The sequence below is a fragment of the Myzus persicae genome, unplaced genomic scaffold (genome assembly GCF_001856785.1).
Source record: "Myzus persicae strain clone G006 unplaced genomic scaffold, MPER_G0061.0, whole genome shotgun sequence".
NCBI classification, from domain to species: Eukaryota; Metazoa; Arthropoda; class Insecta; order Hemiptera; family Aphididae; genus Myzus; species Myzus persicae.
Genome location: NW_019104180.1, coordinates 63,337 through 87,839, shown reverse-complemented (window position 1 = coordinate 87,839; position 24,503 = coordinate 63,337). Strand labels below are relative to the sequence as shown.

General features: G+C 29.5%; 1 protein-coding gene and 1 pseudogene across 1 annotated transcript; one reads left to right on the top strand and one right to left on the bottom strand.

Annotated features, from left to right (window-relative positions):
• The first annotated feature begins 1,820 nt into the window (after positions 1 to 1,820).
• On the top strand, positions 1,821 to 24,178 carry LOC111039681. Its single transcript, XM_022323272.1, has 9 exons — positions 1,821 to 2,176; positions 2,837 to 3,122; positions 4,391 to 4,541; positions 11,113 to 11,242; positions 22,136 to 22,302; positions 22,367 to 22,628; positions 22,694 to 22,836; positions 22,919 to 23,102; positions 23,284 to 24,178. Exons 1-9 carry the CDS (start codon positions 2,158 to 2,160, stop codon positions 24,126 to 24,128), a joined length of 2,187 nt encoding a protein of 728 aa, XP_022178964.1. The 5' UTR covers positions 1,821 to 2,157; the 3' UTR covers positions 24,129 to 24,178.
• On the bottom strand, positions 8,873 to 9,534 carry LOC111039682 (annotated as a pseudogene).
• Positions 24,179 to 24,503: the final 325 nt, after the last annotated feature.

Here is a 24,503-nt window from a genome sequence, read left to right as displayed (position 1 = left end):
TAATATTTTTTAAATGAAAAGTTGGACTATTAACGCTATGCCCATCGTGAACGCGGCGAACCGCGAAGGCGAGCGAATTATATTCTGACAATGCTGTTCGTCGCGCCAGCGAGCGACGAAATACAAGCTGTTTTGTTTTTCGCTTTCAGACACAGCGTAAGACATTTTAAAAATAAAAATTTCTTATTTCATAGACATTTTTAAAAACATCAAAAAAGGCATTTCTTTGTGGCTTGCGCTGCAACAAACCTTAATACATACTAAATAACAGGAATGTTTTACGTATTGTTGTGCCCGTAATTCTTAAGGTTCAAAATCCGTAAGCTTTTGAGACAAAATACAACAAGTCCCAAGTGAACCGACGAAAACGTTTATCAGCAAAAAATAAAGTACCTATATGTGTATAATAACGTGTGTGCTTGACGAGAAGTTGCTCCGGTCTTCGTGGCTATAATACATCTGATCAGGCTGCTCTACGAGCTAGCTCATGAGTGGTGCGGCAGTCGGCTCTTTTGATGTAGCAGCTAGTGCGGCTTGCTGGTGTGGTGTTGTTACTTGTTTTTGGTTATTATTGCCAATTCCTAGAAAAACAGCCTACATGATTTCTTATTGGTTCACCTGTCCGATGATGTATGATATAATAAGAGGCTAATCACTACTATAAAAAATAGTACTGTAGTGGTCCAGCCCACAGATCGTGGTGTATAAGACAAGAGATGATGAGGTGTAAATAATTCTAAGTCAATTGTAGAATATTATGAACATAGACTTTATTTTGACATGTAAAACTGATAGAATATTTTTGGTACACTGAAATTTGTCAGAGAGTCGACTGGCGTGAAAGTGCTCGTACTGGCTCTGGTAAATCACGTCTGAATATCGGGTGGATGTGTCCCTGTTTTATAGGCCTACTCTCCACTCTTCTCCTAGCGATGAGATAGCGCTGACCCCGTTTACTATTGCACGTGTGCGTGGTCGTGGGTTTCCAGGAAACGGTTGCCCGGTCGTGTCGGTCAAGAGATTAGAGTAAAGATATTATAATATTATATTTTAACATTTTTATAGATGTTTCACGTTTTAACTCTTTTCATTCATATTTTCGCAACGCACTTTCGGTAGTCGGATTCTCAGAACTACGCACTCGATTTCTTATTGCGTCGTTGTTCTTAAATCCCCGAGGTCGACAACTTCCCAATGTGAATAATCTCATATTATGTCCCCCTCGCTATTTAAGCCTTTAAAATATATGCGTATATGGCGGGACGTCAGTACATAGCAGTACATTAGTTATTACTTGTTTTTAAAGTAGTCTTTTGCATTGAGAAAGGTTAATATTAAACTCGTACACTATTTCGTAAGGACAGCGGTTTCGGTAATAGTCAATACATCGTAAAAGGTCGATGTACCTATTCTATAATATTTTATTATTATATGCGAAGATTTGGATTAAGGTAAGCAACAGTATTATATTTAATCGTAATGGACTTAATGAACTTATTTGAGATAAATTTCAACTGTTAAATATTTATAATCAATCATTAATATTATCTACTGTATTTACAGTGTCGTGTTTTAATAGGTAGTGGTGTTTGTTCTCTGGTATTAGGTGATTACTAAGAAAAATCTTTTTTCGTTTTGAATATTTCGTGATATTACAATGGCAATAGTTCTTAAGCGAATCACCTTGTTCTTGCAAGCGGTCCATAACATATTACATACTGCAGTATCGCAGCCGTTCTCTGTCTATGCAAATCATAGGCCATTGGCCGTGGTATCACGGTTACCTGCCTCATCAGAATTGATAGTGTCTGATACGCAACCTGTCGTCCTGGCTTTATGTGGCAATAGTCGTGGCGTCGACGTTTATTACTATTATTATCATTTGCCGTAACATCCCTCTTTATGCGTCGCTACGATATAGTGATAAGTACCTACGCAATACGCGACAACATGTCGGTAGTTCGTTTTTGTCAGTTAAATTGATTACAATATTTCTAATTAGCGACTATGAAAAATGTATATTGAGTAGTGAGAGTGACTTTCCGGCGTACGCAGTAGAATAAACGTCGACACATTATTGTGCCTTTTCATCGTTGTGATAATCGCGAGCAGTGTGCAATTGTATGACCATTAACTAATATATGTTAGTATTTGTGTATGACTTATAGTGATTTAAGTAAGTTACCTACCAATTATTGTTGTACGTTATCCAATTAAATTTCACTCATATACCATGTGTTAAGCAAATGACTATGGCGTACTGTACTTACATTTGTGATAAAAGTAAGGTATTTAACCAATTTTCTGTATTGAATAAAATATATTGTGTACTCCTTATGCCGAAGGCGATAGAGCAATCAGAAATTGGTTCGTATGTTAATAAGATGTTAGAACTTTGAGTTAGGCAACTGGAGCTGATGGGTCTAGGAGTGACTAGGTACTTGTTATAGGTAACCTACCTCATTTGCATAAGTGTTGGATGCTGTAAATTATAGTACTTTCATCACCTCTACACTTATTATCCAACACTTGAATTTCTCACTTTTTACTCGTGTTATTCAAATATTTCTATTGAGCTAGATGTTTAACCTTTAATTTTGGTACTACATAATAAAATTGGTTTATTTATATGATTTATAGCTTTTCGTAGCTTAATAACTTCAGTATTGCAACCTCGATTATGATTTGAGTGTTTTAATAATATTGGTTTCTTGTTCAACTAATTACCAATAAGATGGGAATTTTGGTATTAGGGATGTAAATAAGTAATTTCCAATGATTGATGTTCATTAGCCAAACATGTTATTAATTTAATAAATATATTTTTGTACAACAGACGTAAAAATGGTAGAATATTCAAATTCAGAATTTGCTACAATGCTAAAGCTCTTACAAAACTCTCAGAGTGCAATACAATCATTGTCTACTTGGTGCCTTATACATCATAAACATTACAAAAGCATAATCATTATCTGGTTGAATACTATAAGGAAGGTGAAGATCAAGAGACGTTTGACTTTGTTTTACTTAGCCAACCATGTCATACAATACAGCAAGAAAAAAAATTACAAATTTTTTGTTAGATGGAAAATTGCTATTCAAAAAGCAATCCCCTATGTCCGGTAAGTTATGTTACGTAGTTACTACATTTCTATATCAATAACAAGTAAGAATATTATGCTTTTTTTAAATTAATTTATTAGAAATGTGTCAGCATAGCTATATATTGCATGTTCTTATTAGTTTCACAATTTAATTATCAATAATTGCAATAATATGTACAATATACTTTAAAAGTTATTTAAATTTATTTTGTAGTTGTAATTAGTTAAATTTATTCTTCGTCTTCTTTATCATCTGATAAGAGAAGGTTCTGTTTTTTTTAGTTCCTACTTGTAGAACTGTGTTAAGACTGTGTTATTGGAAATGTGAAGGCTCTAAGACTTGTGTGGTAATTTTTAAATTGAGTTCTTATTCAGTCTTAGAGGAGAAGTATTCTCATGCCGTTGTAAATTTGCCTATTCTTCATAAACAATGGGGCCTTTATTCATATCTTCAAAACCTTGCTTTGGAGGATTAAGATTTGGATTTTAAGCACTGGGCATCCATAAGTATGTGATAAGTGGACAACTTATTAAGGTGTACCTAAAGTAAGCTAGATGATTTTATTAGAAGCATTGATTTATACTCCAAATTATACTTGACTAATGGATAAAGGATACCCATTCTTGCATAGTATTATGCAAGTTTTTTATTTAAATTAATTTCACTATTCATTTTTTTTGTCCAGGTAGTGTTGAGTCATCTTAAATATTCCATTCTATGGCTTGATTTTCTATGTGAATGAGCTGGAGATCTTTGTACTGTTTAAGGGTAAAGATTTTTGTTACACTTTTAGATTCAGATTAAGTTTTTGTTTTTTGAACCAGATGGTTACTATGTTTGCTGTTTAGAGATAATTGAAGATTTCAGGGAGTTATCTTGGGTTATTATTTTTGCATTGTCAACAAACATTTCCAGTTGAAAGTTTGAAGGATTTGGAATACCTATCATGAAGTTAATACATCAAATTTTTTTTTAGTTTATCAACCTGAAGATTGGTTTTTAACAAATTGTTCACAATAAATGCGTTTTCCATCTTTCTGCCTTGAACTATTCCCATTATTATCCATTTGCATTACGATGCTGGTTTTTTCCTATTTAGTATTTCTTCTACAGACTGGACTATAGATTCATTTATGCGATGCCATCCATGTTATTTTATTTTTTTGTTTATTGCAATCATCCATCTTTGGCTTAATTTGGTTTAAAGTTTTTCTCACAAAATAAATGCAATCACATTTTAAAATGAACTTTTATTTCATATTTTAATTTCACTGTTTTTTTTTAGAGATGAAACAATACAATTTCAAATTTCAAGAATTATTAAAATCTGGGAAGAACGAGATGTATATGATGTTAGCTATTTAGCTGATTTAACTCGTTTATTAACTACACCAATTCATAAATTTAAATCAACTAATTCTGTACAAGAGATTCAAGTAAGAACTGTTTGAATATTTTATTATAATAATTTAACAAATGAATCAACATCATATTACCTAAAAAAATTATTTAAAACTTTATGTACCTACTAAGTTTATATATTTCACAAAATTACAACATTGCCATATTTTGCTCATCTACGTATGTGCATAAAATAGCTCATAATATTCTAATATTATATTTTTTATTTTATAAGACACTTATAGGTATTGTCACAATTAATTCTTAGGGTTTCAAAATATATAGTTTTGATTTGGAGCGGAGAGATGAATGTATTGATTTTACAATGACGGCTGTTATTTTTATTTTTTTTTTGTGTTTCAACACGGCTTGAGTAAGCAGTAAATGTGCTTTGATTTTTTTCAACAGAAATTTTCCGGTATAAAAGTAAATGTAGTTGGTGGATATGATGGAAGGTCAAAATTTAAAATTCCCAATAGTTTTCAAAAGTGACCGGAAAAACAAACCAAAATTTATCCTAGACTGACTTACTATCTCAGCTCAGAATCATTTTTTGAATACAATAATATTATATCATTGAAATCAAATGATAACTATTTGTTACAGCAACCTTCTAGTCGCTTAGTGTATAGCCGAACGACATCCACTTGCCTGCTTTTTTTTTTACATTACATTTTAGCAAAATAAATACTTCACAGATAGATACTTAATAACTAGGGCTCGGATGTTTATGCACTTAAAACTACTGTAATATGCATGCATTTATACACTAAAATTTTATGAAATATTCTAACAAAATATGAGCTAAAAATTATAAAAAAATATACATTTTTAGTCAATAAAAACACCAAAATATGCACAAAAAATTGTATTACAATTCATAAAATAAAAATATTATATTTTTATTACCCAGTAGTTATTTGTATACATTATTTTTTTTTTACTAAAATTTAAAATATATTTTTCAAATGTACATAGTGTTTTATTTACTTTAATTTATATTATTATTTATTATTTATTACATTATTAGGGTTACACTGTGCTACTATGGTTTTTTTAATTTGCTCAAATTTATGACTGCGTCTGTTATCATTAAGTAAGTTTTTGTAGCATGAAAAACTTTGTTCTACACACAGATATATAAAACAACTAGATAGCCGACTTCCTATACAACACCGCAGGAGGGCATGAATAACGCCGCCATATGCAAAGCTGGCAATGTTTACATTGTTTACACGTTATCATTGTAATGATAACGTGTTATTTAATTTTAAATATTATTAAAATAATTAATAACAATTTGCTTCAGTAGTTACATAAATTTAATTAAATATTTAAAACATTGACTTTAAAATGTAATTAATATTATAAATATCCCACTAAACAACATTTTATGTGTGACATTGGGTATAAAATAAACATAAACGATAATGCAGTTTAACAAACATTTTTAATTTTTTTCTAATACTTGAGATGAGAAAAGTAACAAAAAGTAAATAGACTTAAAAATAAATATCAAATACTTAGTTTTTGTTTAATTCAATACAAAAATTATAGTATTATAACTTGTACAGTATTATATACATTTGTGCTATTAAACTTTACAAAAAATACTTAATAATTAATAGGTATTTATTGGAATTATATCATAGAAAAACATCATTATTTATAGTTATTTATGTACAACATGAATAATACCTAATAAAAACATACATTAACATGATTAACTACTTATTTAACAAAAAGATACAATATTTAAACATAATTAAAAGAATAACATACAACATTTAACTATAAGGCATAGAACAATAAATAATTAATATGCATTATTGATGAGAAAATAATATTTGTTTAGTAAGTGTATGACGCTTGCTATTTGGATTCAAGATATTAGAAGAAAACATTTTTCCATAAGATTTGAGACGGATACTTAAAAATCTGTTAGTAATTAAAGTAATAAGTACAATTTTGTGTGGTCTATCTAATATCGAAATATTTTCACAATTTAAGTCCTGAAAAATGCTGTGATCTAAAGAAAATTTATTTATGATTTGACGTAATATTATAATATTTAAGTTGGGAAAATTTAATCTTTTTAAATTGTGAGTATAGTATAAAAATAATTTTTCAGTTTCTATAATAATTTTAAATGCATCTTCTGATCCTGATATTAACCCCCCTTTGTTTTTTAAATTTAGAAATTGAGAAACAGATGAATGAGTATAACTATGGTCACATATTTTTTGAAATAAACATGTAATACATGAATTACAACTCAAATTATTTACAATTCCTCTTATGATATATCCTAGAATGTAATATAAAATATTATTTTTGGCTTCTGCTAATGCAGTATTTAAAGTATTTAGTAGTACTAATCTGTTACAAATGTCCTCATCCAACTCTTCAATACATGTTATCTCATCAATATCATTTTGCCTTCTGTACCATTTAAACTCAAAAATCCCTCCTGAAATATCGTCATCAAATACATTACAGTTTCCATTAGATTTACACTTTATATAATTTTTAAATAAAATTTGTTTTATAGCTGTCTTAAACTGCACCACATTAGGGTTGTTATTTGATCCATAGCGTTGTCTAATTTGGGCAAAGAATAACTCAAGGTGGTCCTGGGAAAATTTATATGTTAAAATATAATTCATATTTAATGATGAATAATGTTCTGAAAATATTGTTTCTGCTATACTGAAAACTGATTTAACAGCAATAGCAAATCCAATTATAAAAGTTTTTTTATTTGATTTATGTAAATGAGTATTATTAAATTTTAAAGAGTACAGATATTTAATTAAGGGGATTATAATATTTTTAAGTGAGCTAATATTATTTCTAAAAATTGGAGATTTTAAACCTTTTGAAAATGAACTTTTTGAATTAAGGAAATCAAAAACTCTGTCAACAACTCGACAGTACTCAACAGTTGCTTCAACATCAGCAAAACCAGTTACATTGATTTTGTTTAAATATTCTAAAGCATCAGCAGTAGAAGAACTTAACGTTTGAGCAGCGTTTTTTACCTTCATCTTATTATTATACCAATGAACATGAGCTGAACTAATTTTATTACTAAATTTAAAAGTTATGTCATTTTGTACACTATGTAAATATAAAATATGTGCCCATTTCACATTTCCTTTATTTGACTCGATGAATTTACAATTTCCTAATGTATTCCTCGTTAATTTTAAATTGTGACAGGTATCTGGTATAAAGTATACTTTTTGATCATTTACTGGGTGAGAAAACCAGCATTTTAATTCTTCGTAACTACCATCCACTACACATCCTAAATGTTTCATTGTTGATATATTGGTATATGCTCCATCACAAACCACACCCCAAACTTTAAGACCGGCATTATGTGTTAGAGTTAGGGCTGTTTTAACTAATTCAGCCTGACTAATAGCAGATATTTTATTTTGAAAAAAATACCCAATAGGTAATTTCCATTTGATATTTTATTTTGAAAAAAATACCCAATAGGTAATTTCCATTTGCCATTAATACTAATAGCCATAAACACTAACACTTCTGTAGCTCGGGTTTCATTACCTTCAATATCTAAATTGTTTCCAAAGTCACAATATCCTAGAAACTTATTATTTTTATCGTTCCAAATGATTTGTTTTCTGATGGACATGGCATCAAATGCTATAGTACAATGCTTATCATTTTCATCCAATGTTTGTAGAGAATCCAGTACTTCTTGCAAAAATCCAGGTTCGCAATTTAATGAAGATGTCCAGTTTCTTATGGATTTTGCATGAGGAAGCATTAATATTGACCTGTTAACATAATAAATATCTTACTTATCAGTATCAGTATTACTATAGTAAAAGCATTATTAAAAGAACTAATAAGAACTAAACTAACCGTGCATACTCATAAGCTTTAGGAGAATAGTAATTCAATGTAAGCGAAAATTCTTTTATAGTTTTACTATAACGTCTACCTTTTGGTTCGATATTTTGATTTTTATGAATGTTGGAAAATAGTTCTTGAGAGAGTACGCCAAATTTGTCTAACATAAGTTCTTCAGATTCCATGTTTAATACTTTTTTGTCTTTTAGTAACTTTAAAAGACCTGCTAAAGTATTAATTTTAATATCTTTACGTCTGATTTGTTGCTTTAATAATTTAATTGTATTAGCTTGCTTTATTATTTTATTTTTAAGTACTAATTTTGAATGAGTTGTTTTTCGATAAGGTGATATTGTTATTTTACATTTAGAAGGAGTGGAGATTAATGAATATTCTTCTTCAGCACTTTTAAAACACAAATGTCTTTTTGGAGTATGACATAATGGTTCATCTTGAACTGATGTAGAGAGTTCTGAAGTAGTTAATTGACTTGTAGATGGTTCACAAGTTTCTGATCGATATATTTTGGTTGGTGTTTGAATAACAGTCATGTTGAATATTGATGGTACAGCATTATCACACAATAACAATTTATATGTACCACCAACTGGTGTTTTAAAATCAGTTTTCAAAAAATGTTTATCACACAATCTTGAATTTTTTGTTGGAGTAAAGCCTTTTCGTTCAACAGCTTTTATCCACTTAGCATTGCGCTCAGGATTTCGCAATGGAAATCTGTAAAAGAGCAGTTGTCTGTGATAAATAGTTTGAACAACGTAATTTATTTTAATATAAGAAGTACTTACGTGAAAAAATGATTTTTAGTGTCTTTAGTTTGTCTGTTTACACAGCCATGTGCAGAACACGATGCTACCATAATTAAATAAATATAAAAAGTAGGTATTAAAGTTTATAAAAATATTTAAAACTCATAACATTACAAATTAAAGCGTACTGAAAATGTCGGTTTCACAAAAACGAGTAAAAACTAAAAAACGTATGAAATTTTGAATTGTTTGTGGTTATTATGAATTATGATATGATTTTCAGTGATAAGGTGTATAATGTAAACATTGCCAGCTTCGCATATGGCGGATTTGCTTCAATATTAAGATCGAGTCGGCTATCTAGTTGTTTTATATATCTGTGGTTCTACATCAACTGATGTTATTAGAGCATATTTGAAAAATGCAAGATCCTCAACCTTCAAATCTTCTTCTATTCCTTCCATAGTATCAACTCCACCGGAATGTATTTTTGAAATTTGTACCAAAGTTTTAAATCCTTTATTTTTTCAATTACGTTCTGAAATTTGTTGTAAATTTCTTTTCCTACTTTTCCATTAGCCATTTTGAGGGTTTCTCTTGTTGACAACTTCAATTGATTCGAGCAAAGTCAGTCCTGATGATTCTAATTTAGTTATGTTGACTGGTAAAATGTTGTAGTTCGTTAATTTAAATTATTTTTTAAAAAAATGTAATAAAATAAGCAATTTTGTTTTTAAAATCCCAAAATATGCAATTAAAATACAAAACTATAAATATGCAAAAATATGCAAAATAAAAATAGTATTATTTGATTCAGTAGAATATGAATAAAATTTGTATCCAGGTCAGCATTAAATTGGACAAATAGAAAAAAATATGCAATTTCATAAACATCCGAGCCCTATTAATAACCTTTATAAGATGGCTAAGTACATAATATTTATTAAGGTATTCAATTTTTTGGATCAAAAATCAAAAATTATTAAAAATTTTCTTTTATTACCTATATACTATAATTTTTCATAAGAAATATCTTAATTATATACTTATCTTAGATAAATATCAAGTTGATATTTTTTGTGTTTATAAGCGTTCTAAATATATGAGTTTGACACTCAGTTTATACACTGTCATAGTGTAGCACAATTTCATAAAATTGCTTCTGCTCCAAATGTATGCTTAAGAGGTTGCTAAACTAGTATGTGTTATTTTTATAACTATTAATGTAAACTATTACAATTTTAAAATTCTCATAACAATATAAACATAATAATTTAAATACCATCAAAATATTTTGAGATTCCCAAATTAGTTTTTTATCTGACCTTATCGTTGATAGTAGGGTTTAAACTTAAGAGTTAAAAACACAAAATTGATTTTGCTACACGCAAACTTGCTAAAGATAGAGACAGCAAATGTGAGCTGAAGTTCCTTTAAAACAGTTTTTATTAATAAAAATGCTTTTGCTCCAATTTGTACTTGTTGACATTTTGTAAAAATATACATAATATGAAATTCTTCATAATTTAAAATAAAAATCCTTAGTAAAAAATATAAATAACAATTTTGTTTTTACATAAGTATGTAGTTTTATGTAAATTCAATTACTTAAATGAAATTATCATCCTGTGTACAGGTAACTAAAATACTAATCACTCTTAATGCATACTATATAATTTTGGTTTGAAATAGAAACATATTCCATTTTAAGTATGTTGTATTTTAATGGTTTTCTTCCAAGTTACTTGACAATTTTATTAATTTGATGGTGTACAGTGTACTGCTGATATTAACTTCTTACAGAATATTATATATTATTAATAATTACTTATGACTGATTTTAAAATAGTTTTTACTGTTATACATACATTTTAAAAATGTGAAATTAGAATTTTTGAAGTTGCTTAAAAGTGTTATTAATAAGTAGTTCTGTTAAATATATTACTGTTTTTAGATTGATGCAATAAAAACTAAAATACGTTATTGTGCTAAACTGGAACAGATTAATGGCTCGAAGATGAAAAATTTAACAGAAGCTATCTTGTCTTTTACTAATGAAGAAACTATACAGAATATGTTAAAAGGTAATATTCTTGTACTATGACATTACTGTAGTTTGGTATAGAGACCTTAGATGCTATGTTTTTGTCTACAGAGATTTATATTTATATGATTTGAAGAAATGTAATTTTATTCTTTTATTTATTTTATTTATACATTATAAACGGGTAGGTACCCTTTGGTATTAATAGTACAGAAAGTATATAAAGTTTTAATATGACACTAAGTTACAATATAAGAGTTAACAATAATTAGGATAGTAATAATATGAGTATGAATACAATAAAATAAAATAGTAATAATAGTGAATAATAATTAATTAACAATTTATGACATGAATTAATTTATACGATTTAATAATTTACAATTTGGTCAACAGATAAACACATTTCAACTTTAATATTTGCCTTAATCTTAATAATAATAATAATAATAATGGTATTTAATTTATTGCTAGATTTAAACCTAAATATACCTATTGTTTAAATAAATCACGTGACATAAAGAAGAAATCTATGTCATTCGGCTATAGCATTACATAATGATAGAGCTCTAGGGAAAAAAAATACGGAACTGTAGTTGTTTTTATAAAATGGTACATGGAACAGATTCGATTTTCTTAAATAACGATTTGTAGTTTTTTTTTTATTATTAATAAAAGCCTCGGCATCTAGGGCCATTGGCTACAACAAATGTATGGGGTTACATTGGAAGGTAATTGCTTAATATTAATATACAGATTATTTTACAGAAGGTTGATTAAATTAGAATTGATCATAAATGATATCGTGTTTTGAATGTTGGCTGGCTGAAGGGCTTCGGCGAGAATGTGTGGTACTGCTGCTTCCCGTTTTCCTCTCTCAAACTGACGGCATTCTGTATTGATATGCTTGATGGTGAGCTGTGTGCCACTGCTTGTACAAATAGGGGGGGTCTTCCCTCTTCATCAGATGTTGATGTGTTAACGATGAGTGCCCAATTCGCATTCCGTTGATTGCCGTTTCTATTTTCCTTGATATGTTCGGTGGGGAGGGCCATGCTAGGGTGGTGTGTTTGTTTTCATTGTGTTTTGTAGAACTTAGGTCACGTGTACATTGGCGAGCGGCGAGCGGCGAGCGTTAAGCGCCGGCGTCGGTGGCGGTGACGCTTGGTGAGCGACCAGCGGCAACGTGTGTACATTGAGGCGCGTTATTTTCATCAGCAGCATGCTATATTTTTATAAATTTGTTTTCAGTACATAGTTGTATTTTGACTGTTCTGTGCGTGTTATTACCGTATTATTTTGCGTGTTATTACGAAAAAATGTCGTTCCTCACAGTAGAACGTCTCTCGTTAATCTTGGATAATCCATTTTTACGTAAAAAGTTACTTAAAAAAAAAAGGGTTGCTGTTCATCCCATAAATCGCCGAAGAAAAATGTATGGAGAGTATCATCACTTGTATAATGACTTAAGGAAATCACCAGAGAGATTTTTCGAGTACTTACGAATGTCAGTTGAGACGTATGATTTTATTTTATGTAAAATCAGTCATCGTATTAAAAAGAAAACCACAAACTTCAAAAAACCAATATCACCTGCTGAAAGATTATACGTAACTATAAGGTAAGTAAATATTTAAATAATAAAACAAGGATCCAATGTAACACCACAAATGTGTTATTATTATAATTCAACCTTTATAAATAGTTATGACTCATAACTTCTTAACTTATAAATATACAACATATTAAAAAGTAACTTATAACATTATATACCATGTATTGCTAATAACAATAAAAAAAAACAGTCTTTTGTTTCATAATGCCATAATGGGCACTAACTATGATATAATATGTGTTGCTATTGTATTTAAAATGTTAACCTAGTGTGTTATTAACATTATACAAATGTTGATTAGTATCTAATGACATATTTCCACTCAGTATGTCAACACCTACGGTTGTGTTCATGTTCGGCACATTCCATTGGGTTTGCTCGCTTGTTTGTAAAGATACATTTTCTTCATTATTATATGGCCGATAAATTTGTCTTTGGACTGGTTGCTGAGATGATGTGGTTTGTATGAGTGATACTTCTGGATTACATGCATAACTATTAGATGAATAGCTTTTTCTTCTATAAACGTTGAGCACAGCATTTTGTATTTCACTTCTAAGTTCCAGTTTTTCTAGTGCTTGCAATCCATTTAAATAAGGCAAAAGACTTAATAGAAATTGAGCGTCTGGATTTTCAGGTTTTTTTTCACTCTCTTGTGCTTTTTGTAAAATGGCAATTTTTTGTTCTTCAAGTTCTATAATTTTTTGAGTATTGTCTCTTTCAATACGTCTTTTTTTAATATTTGGATTTATTGAGTGTTTGGTATAATAATTTGAAGTAGAAGTGGTTTGAGAAATAGACGTGGAGGGTGATAAAGCCTCAGCGTCAGCAGTTAATGGCGTATCCACTATTTCTATATAACTTTCATTATCTGAAGCTCCAGAAAATGATTTTTGAGAATTTTCTTCAATGCTTAAGTTTCCGGACATACTGCTAGGTATAATAGTGTCTTTAACAAACATCATCGAATTAAAAAATGGCCATTTGCTTCTGTATTCGCTACCACCGTCACCCGAACGACTTATTGGTATTTTTTGCAATTCTTTCCTGAACTTATCCTTTAAATTTTTCCATTTATCTTTTGCATCATGTCCTAAAAAATAATGGGTTACTGAGTGGTTTTATCATAAAAACACCTCTTAACAAAATTGTAGAGGAGAAGTATATCTGGTTCCATAAGAAATAAGAAGCCTGATTTTTGAAATTTTAATTTTAAGTCCTTAAAATCACTGTTTTAAAAACATATTATTCATTATTTACTAATACCTAGGTAAATTGTAAAATTGTAAACGAGACTGAGTAAAATACCTACATTAAACGATACACTTATTTTAGAACTATGTACTAAAAGTATACAGTAGGGGTGGGGTGGACCTCAGTTATAGAGTAGGTCAGTATAATGTGTGTGTTAAAATTCGTTTGATAGAGCATAGTAAATCGTTATTTTACGCGAAAATGTAAACACTCGTAAAATTTTTTTATGGAATAATCCTCAAATTTTTTTACAATTAAGCTTAACTTATGGACAACCTAGTGTTAAATTTAAATTCTTAGCTTTTTATAGTAAAATGTATAGGTATACATTTTTAACTACAAAATAGTTAGCAAATATTCATCATGATTTTGTAAATATTTGCACTTCAAACGCTTATAAAAAAAATTGTGCCTACATTTTTTAATAATTTTTGAGTGACAGTAAGAAAACTGAACAACTCGGGTGGAGTCTTCTATTAAATTCTCAAGTATTTTATCGATGCGGAATTTTTTTTTCAACATTTAAAAAAAAAATTTTAAAAATCGAATAATTAAAATGCCTATAAATAGATTAAAAATAAGTGAAATATTTTGAAAATAAAATTATATAAAGATAATCTAATTTGACTGGTCTATAAGTAACGTGACTTTTAAATAAATTAACTCGTTACTTAAAAAAAAAAATATTTATTATTTAGATATTATAACATATCAATTTATGGTTTTATATAGATATTTATCAACGGGTCTTTCATTTCGAAACTTGGCTTTTTCGATGCGAATGGGTGCTTGCACAATAGCTAAAATTATTCATGAGACTTGTCAAGCTATATGGGAAGAACTTGTTAATGAATTTATGCCAGTACCAACAAAAGAACACCTGGAAAAAGTGGCTATTGATTATTATAAACGTTGGGGATTTCCAAATTGCGTTGGGTCAATAGACGGAAAACATTGCCAAATTAAATGTCCTTCCCATTCTGGATCAAGCCACTTCAACTATCTTAAATATTTTTCTTTGGTTTTGCAAGGAGTTGCTGATGCTGATAAAAAATTTTTAACAATTGAAGTTGGCGCAAGAGGAAAACAGAGTGATGGTGGAACTTTTGCATCTTCAGAATTATTTTATTTGATAGACAACGATAAATTTAATATGCCTCCAGAAAAAAATTTTCCGGGGACAAATATTAAAGTTCCTCATGTGTTAATTGGCGACGAAGCATATCCGTTAAAGCCATACTTAATGCGTCCATTTCCTTCTCGAGGTTTAAATGCAGCTACAGAAAATTTTAACGATCATTTATCGAGAGCACGCAAATGCATTGAGTGCACTTTTGGTATACTTCGGCGGGCTAAATGGAGACTACTTGGAAAAGACATAGAAGTCAGCTCAAAGAAAGCTATTATCATTATAAAATGTATGTGTATATTACACAATATTATCAGGGAAAAAGATGGAAATAGTGATTTAGATTACTGCAACATTATGCTTGGCACAGGAAATACTTGGGAAAATGAAACAATGGTTCAACGAGCGAGAGGCGCAAATGCTCTTCAAAGAGCCAAAGACATAAGAAATGCGTTCGTAGATTATTTTTAAATATAAATTCAGTAGGTTATTATGTAAAATTGAATATTATATCTATAATATTTTATCTTATTTAATATTTTTATTGTAGTATTGCCAATACGCTTTAATTATTATTTTTAGTAATATGTGGAATTAAAATATTATCCAAAAAAACATGTCCAATGTTGTTGGTACATTTATTTTTATTTTTTTTTTATCGGTGTACAAGAAATTAAGAATAAAAATATATTCTTTTTAATAATGTTGAGGTAAAGGTAAATAAATGTAAGATGGATATAATATGTATAATTGATATGAATAACTGTAGTGCTCCGAAATAATTAATATTATTTTTTTCTGTCCTCTTGAGCTTTGACATAACGAGAGTTAATTGTAATTTGTAATATTATACATATTATTTAAAGAAAATAAATATTAGTTTATTATATTATAATATATTATAAAATGTATAATACCAGTCAATCCAGCGATTTTTCCAATTTCTGCCCATATTTTTTTATTCCTTTCACAATTTTTATATCCGGGATGTGTGTCATCCCAAAGACTTGGTTTTGTCTGCACCTCGGAAATTAAAATTTCCCGTGTATTTTGACTTGTCTTCTTCGACATGAGTGATGTTGCTTGTTAACAAGTAAAATAACAACTGTAAACTGATATAAGTATAGTATATTTTCAAGAGCAACGCGCGTCAAAATTCGAACATGTTCGATCTGTGACGCGACGCGACGTGACACGTCGCTACCGCTCGTAACTGCCGCTCGCCGCTAGTAATCAATGTACACACTCCGATTTAATTACATGGGCTTAAATTTTTTTCTTAACGCGCCGCTCGACGCTCGCCGCTCGCCGCTCGCCAATGTACACGTGACCTTAGTCTCCAAGCCCGAAGCCATATGTTGCTTGTGATTGTTTTAGATAAAGATTTGGCGTCGTGTAGAGTAAAGCCATTAAGTTTTATAGCGTCAGGGGATGTTATTGCTTAGCGAGCATTTTCATCGGCTCTCAGGGGCGGATCCAGAAATTCATCAAGGGGGGGGTAATAAAAATATATCCATCAGATACTATTCATACCTACTTAATAACATACTTATTAATATAAACATTAATTACTTATTATTTCCTTCTTAATATTCATTTAGAATTTATTCTTACAAACTGGTATCAATGACAACATTTTTATAATTAAAAAAAACACTAATTTAAAAGATCTGGTAGGTACAGCGACAAAAAAAAATACAAAAAAAAAATTAAAAATATAATAAGATTACATATAAATGTACATTTTACACAATAGTATATAATATGTCAATAAAATAATTATAAAAATAAAATATTAAATTTAATTACAGAATTAAGTCTAGCTTTCTATTTTTACTTTTGGCAAACAGGTCAATGACTTCATCAGGCGTGATTTCAATATCATTATGTACATTCAGCAGAGCTAATCCAACTAATCTCTCTTCACTCATTCTATTTCTCAACCAGACTTTTAACCTTTTGAGGGTAGAGAAACTTCTCTCTGCCGATGACACTGTCACAGGTAAAACAACCAAAATCTTAATTAAAAAATTACAATTTGGATAGATGTCTTCGTCACATAATTTCAAAAGTTCTACATTATCCAATACGTTGTACATTGTATTATTACTGTTGCATTTGGCTTTCCATAGTTCAACTTCTGACTTGAATATATCTTCGTTGTTGTAAGTACTTATGTTCGTACTTAGTAATTCTGAATATTTTCCCCATAAATGTGATGTTACTCTTTGTAGTTCTTCAGTATCTAATTGAGATATTTTTTTTGGAAGTAAAGACGATAAAACTATTTCTATTGGAACAGTATTTTTTTCAAATCTTTGGTTGAAATCTGTAATAATGGCATCTAATAATGGGATAAACGTATTTTTTCTATAATAATCTTCAACTGTATCAGATGAGATGTTGGACCTACAAGTTTGTTTCACTGATAGTCTTGGCATACAAGGAACGATATTAATTTTTTCTGAAATGTCTAGAATGGTTTTCCAAATTCTATTAAATGTAATATTTGCTTGGCATCTTTCATTCTGTATAATTTGTTTAGTATTATTAATTAACTCAGTGGCAGTGTTCACATTCAAACTTTGTTTTTGGAGTGCTTTACTTAGGGAATGTGTTATTGTAAAAATTAAATTAGTAATTTTTACAGAGACGATAAAGTCAGTAGATGTTAAGCAACGAATAAAGCAATGTGATTTTGAAGAAGAAGTCACATCATCCCATGTACTTATACATTCTAAAGCCTGTAGTATTTGTAATAAATTATCATTAAAAAACATTAAAGATTCGTGTCGTTCTACCCATCTTGTATCACATAAGCCACTCAACTCGGAACCTAATTTTTGCTTGAGAACAAAATTTCTTTTGGCTGAACTATGGAAGAAAGCAATTATTTCTTTAATTGTACCAAAGCAGTTTCTAACACTTGAAATATTTGCTGACTTAGATAATACCAAATTTAGTGCATGACTTCGGCAAAGAGCTCTGGCTGCATTCTTTGTATGCTTCATTATTTCAGAAACAGCACCAGCTTGCTCTGAAGCCATGACACTACAAGTATCAGTACAAATACCAACACAGTAATCTAAGTTCAATCCATTTTGGTTCATTATTTTAACAACAGTTTTTCCCAACAAAGTACCAGTTATTTTCGGTTCAACATCATTATTTTCGAAATTAACTTGATGGACATCAACAAAGGAAATGAAATCTTCTCTGACTGAATCTTTGTTGAAATATCTTAATACTAAACTTAATTGGGAAATGTGGGATATGTCGGTGGTTTCATCAAACATTATTGAATATAATTTATTAACAGAAATTTGTTTTAATATTTTATTTGAAATGATTTTCCCACAAATATCAATCAACTCATTTTGTGTAGTTTTAGAAATATAAGTGGCCGTTTGTGAACTGTTTTGCAAATGATTTTTTAACTCGTTATCTCCAGCTCTAACATGCATTCTCAAAATAGCACGAAAATTCCCTTCATTCGTAATACTGGAGTTTTCAGGTTTATCAAGCAAATTTCCGTCATCTCTATGACCTTTAAATGGTATGTTTTGTTTACCCATAGTAATAATAGTATCAACGATTGGTAATAATCTTGAACGATTTTCCTTGATTTGTTTTAATCTATGATCATCTAATCTATTAATTATTTCTAGTTCTGGCCGATCGTACATTTTTAAAAAGTCTTTTGAAGCTTCAACTGAATTTTTATGATATATAGCATTTTCATGTTTTATAAGTGCTCCATCTTTACCAATAAGTTTAGAAAAGGAAATAAGAGGATATTTTACTAAATAGCCTGCTTCGCTGTTACATTTATAAGATCCTACTAGTTTATTTAAAGCAAATATGGTGCAAAATTTACAATAAATTCCTTTTTTAAATGGTGAGTATATTATCCATGTAAATCTTTGAAAATGATGAAATCTTAAATAATATTTTACAGTATTTCCTTTTTTTAAATGCTCAGAATATGGTAGCGGATCATTTTGATGGGGAATAAATGGATTTGTAAGCAAGTGTTTTTTTATGGTATCAGTGAAAATAGTTTTTGACTCCTACAAAATACCAACATCATTACATTCATTATTCACACTTTCAGGATTGTCAGAATGGAGTTGTAATAAATTACTTACATTTAATTCTTCTTCATCACCTTTACACTCAATTATAATATCTTCATATTGCATCTCTATTAACAGTTTTAATATCAAATATAAGTTAATAAACAATATTTTTTTTTTACGGATTTAGTAATTCATTAATACCTTGATCTATTACTGATTTTACAGGTGAGTGTGAGGCTAGGTGATTAACGTCATTTTCATTATTTTTTTGTTTTTTATTGAACATTTCTAGAATAGGATTAGACTTTCGTTTGGACATTTTTACGTGACAAAATTAAATTGAAAATACGGAATGGAAATATAATAATACACGTCACGCACTGACTTTGATGCGTAGGACACAACTAATCTGAAAATCTAAAGACTACAGTCTACAACTCTACAAGATATTTTATCGTAGATATACATACAAAAAGATAAGATAGAATTTTATTATTATTTATTAGTGTACTTGTGGTTTTAACATTTAACGAGTGTAGTTACCATGTAGTAAACCGTCATACCAAATCCCGATTGACAGTTTATCATAATTCATTTGGGTAGTGGGTACGTTTTTATCGTTATAACCGTTAACTGTTATAAGCTATTAATAAATGTATAGGTAAGACACAGTGGAACAATGTAAATAGATAATAGAGGAATACAATCTAGCGGTTCATACCGATATGCAATGATACGTAACGCTGAATATAACCTAAATATTATGTTGTGGTTTGATTCTGACAACCCATATCATGTTTATCAACATTTCTTACAATTTTTTTTATCAAAACGAAAAAATTCAACCGACATTTTTTTTTTAAATACATTTATAAAATTTAAATATAACAAGCTCAAGGGGGGGGGGGTATTTACCCTTTTACCCCTCCCTTGGATCCGCCACTGTCGGCTCTCTCGTTTCACGTGATTTGACTGTGGCTGGGGATCCATATCAAGATGATGGAGTATCCGGAATTGGTGAGGTTATGCAGTTGGTTCTGAATTTTTCTGCCGATTTCATTCGAAGAAGTTTTCGATGCTCCTTAAAGAACTTAGCGAGTCGCTTAGTATAGCTGCTTTGAGTATGCATCTTGTTTTGATGAGGTCTAGGGCGTAAGAAATTTCCGTTGCCTCCGCTGAGTATATTGAGCAGAAATTGGGGAGTCTCAGCATTGATACGTGGTCTCTAAATACTACTAAAGCACCAACTCCGTTATCCGTTTTGGAGCCGTCGGTGTATATTTCAGTGTGGTCGCAGAGATCGGAAGTGATTGATTGTAGGACGTAGGTGTTGGTTGAAGATAATGGGTGGGGTATCATTCTTAGCGAGTTCGCTAAGTTCACTGTTTACATAGTTGTTGAATATCCAAGGGGCCATCAGAGGGATTCTGTTTTTAATAACGTCTGAGTGAGGGAAATGAGTGTCTTCTAGGGAGTCAGTGATTGGTTTCGTTACTTTGAGATTGTTTTGGGTAAGTCTAATTTGGTGATATAAAACCAATCATAGATAGCAATTCCGGGGAATCAATAAGACCGTTCAGTAAATCAAATATGAACATAATATCTGCAACATTCCTTCTTAGTTCACTACTTGTAAATCCGAAAACCGAGTATTGCAAACTGGTGGAAGTAGGTATCTTCAATTTATAACATATAAGTTTTAAACATTTATTCTCAACTTTTTCAATCGCCTCTTTATATGAAGAATAACTAGGAGACCAGACTACAGAGCCAAACTCGAGATGAGATCTGACAAGAGAAAAGAATAATGTTTTAAATGTATTAAGATTTTTAAAATTTTTCATACTTCTATTAATGAACCCTAACATTTCAATGGCTTTTTTAACTATAGTATTGATATGTATAGAAAAGGACATATTGCTTTCGATAGCGATTCCTCGGTCTCTAACAGAATTGACACAGTTATCAATTTTATAATTATAAGAAATTGCATTATCTAATCAAGAAAAAGTAACAACACTACATTTACTTATATTTAAGGGTAGGTGATTATGACGGTTCTAAATTGCAAACCTATCCAAATTTGATTGTAAATTTAAAGTATCTTCAGGAGTTCTAACTATTGAGAATATCTTTGCATCATCAGCAAAAAGAGAACTTCCACTGAGCTATTAAATATGGAAGGTAGATCATTTATAAATAATATAATTAAGAGGGGGCCCAGATGAGAACCTCGAGGCACTCCAGAAATAACTAAATAGTCTTTTGAAATATTAAAAGACACTTTTACTGCCTGAGTACGAGAGCTAATATAAGATTTTATCCAATCTAAAAAACTACCATGGATCCCGAATAAAACTAATTTATTTAGAAGTAGGCTGTGGTTTATTTTATCAAATGCCTTTTGGAAATCAGTATAAATTGAGTCTAATTGGGCATGGTTATTAAGGGAATCAAGTATCTTAGACTGAAAAAGTAATATATTAGTCGAAATCGATATTTTTGGTCTAAATCCATGTTGGTTTTTACATATGTATAAAGACATTATTTTGGTTATTTTTTAGTTATAATTGCTTCAAATATTTTAGGTATATGAGATAATTTAGAAATCGGCCTATATTTTGAAACATTATGTTTATCCCCTGATTTATGTATTGGTGTGATAAAAGATTTTTTCCAAATATCAGGGAAATAACCTAAACTTAAAGATTTATTAAAAATTAAATGAAGTGGCTTAATTAATTCAAAACTACTTATAACATTATGATAATACTGCTACTTTAAAATCTTATCCTATTCTCTTTAAAATGTATAAATATCCATTTTAAAAATATGTACAAACTTATGTTTTTTTAGATCGAACATTGAGCCATGAATTAATTAATGATAATATGTCAAACATTGAAAGTTATATTAAATGCTTAAAACGAGAAATTATTGATCGTGCCCAACTAATAGATGCTATAGAAGTTGCTAAATCTTATTATAAAAAAAAAAATACAGAAATGAAAATTGTTGCTCAAGTAAAACCAATATATTTGTTTTTAATATGATATAACAGAAAACTTATATAAGAAACTATTTCAGGAATATTTCAACTACACTGAAAGAGTAAAACTTTTAAAAAGTGTATTGGAATTATTGGTTAGTTATTTGCCAATAAAAAATCCAATGTCTTTACCTCACATTAATGGGCAACCTCCTTCAGCATCTTCTGTTTCTATTGTAGACTTAAACATACATAATATGAACAATAATGCTGTATTAAACTCTGATAAATATACTATGAATTCTTCCATGATAAATACCATTAATGATACTGATATTGCTGCGCTCACTACGGTTCAAGGTACTTAAAATCACTTTTTTTTATTATGTTAATTTGGTTTATTTCTAATATTACCTTTTATTTAGAACCTTATGGCCCAGCTTCTATGAATTTTCCAGCAATAAAAAATCAAGATAAACAATCATTAACCAATCAGTTCCTAAATGATGCTCCATCACTGCCCCCAGATGAGACTTTATCATATTTTGCATTTCCTAACCAAACAAAGGTATCGTATGCTAATTAATACTTATATACTTATGATTCATTTATTGTACTATGATATGTATAATTATTTTTATTTTTTTTAGATGAATAACAATAATAAAAGTACTACATATTCTGCAAGTAGTAATGAAGCTTATGAACATACTCCAATGTCATCTACTCATCAATTTATAACTTCTGAATTCTCCATTAATATGGTATCTCCTACTAATTTGTCATCAATTGTAAATGAAAGTACTATGCCAGGATCTCATGTTCCACAAACTGGTAATTTCATTTCATTAAAATAGTTTTTCTTAAATATTTGTTTTCTTATGTTGTTCAATGTTTAAAAATGTTTGCAAGAAAAAATAAGTTTTTTTTTATTTTATTGTTTTGTATAAAATATTGAGCAAAAACTTTAGCTTCAAATCATGAAAAAATCATTAAGTATTTCCAACATTTTTAGCTTGCGATGTAACTCTACAAAGTGATTGGACAACCAATGACACGCCAGCATCTTCGCTTCTTCATGAGAAAATCTCCTATCAAAATACTCACATTATCAATAAAACTGATGGAGAGTCAGGAATTGATCACTGTGTCTTACCATCAAAAATAATAGATAGTGATGAAACAGTTTCTCCAAAAACAATAAATGAAACTTCCTGTATTGAACACAGAAACTTCAATAGTTCCACACATCCTACTAGTATGAATTCATTAACGGTATCTGTTGATGCTGATTGCCAAGCATTTTGTGATATTCTTGTACCATCTTCACCACCAAATTTGCTTATAGAAGCTGTCAGTAGTCCGCTAAAAGATAATTTAGAAATTGTTGATATGGATTTGAGTGACAATGATGTTAAAGATACTGTAGGAAGTGTTGATGTGGATTTGAGTGAAGGTGATGAAAAATCTAAATCACACCAAGATCAAAAATATCCTGTACTCTTACCACCACCACTTCTACCAATGCATTTTTACCAACAAAATGTACCATATGTTACATACCAATGGAAACAAACTTCCCAATCGTGGAGTAATGATAAACCAAATTTTAATGAAAACCAGTGGAATATAAAACAATCTGATCAATGGAAACATCCTAAACAGTGGGAACAAGATCAAAGGTTTTCAAACATTGTACATAATAATCCTTACAGTCTGCAGCCTCAACATAGTCAGAGAATCCAACCCAAAGAAGATTTTATGCCAAAATGTGAAAGAAGAATTAATATTTGGGCATCAAGAGATCCTAGAAATTTCATTTCGTATTCTAGACCTACTGGTACAGGGAATCAGGACTAGAGGACTGAAAAATCAACCTTTGTAAATTGTTATAACTATGTACAAAATAATGAAAGTTAAGAAAAGTAATCATTGTTATGTTTGATAATTTTTTTAATTTATTGAATTAGTTAAATGTTAAAAAAATAAATTTTTTTTGCTAATTTTTTATGCATATTTAAGATTTTTCAGCTCATATTTAGTTGATTTTTAATACATATAAATCTGCGCTCTAGTTTTCACAAACCAACACACTGATTTATTTATATCCATATTTCACAATCCTTTTATTATATTTAAAATTGATGTACAAACAAGTATGAACAATTAATGAAATTATTGTTGATTTTGCAAACTATTATTATTTATACACAACACATTGAAAGGTAAAAACAA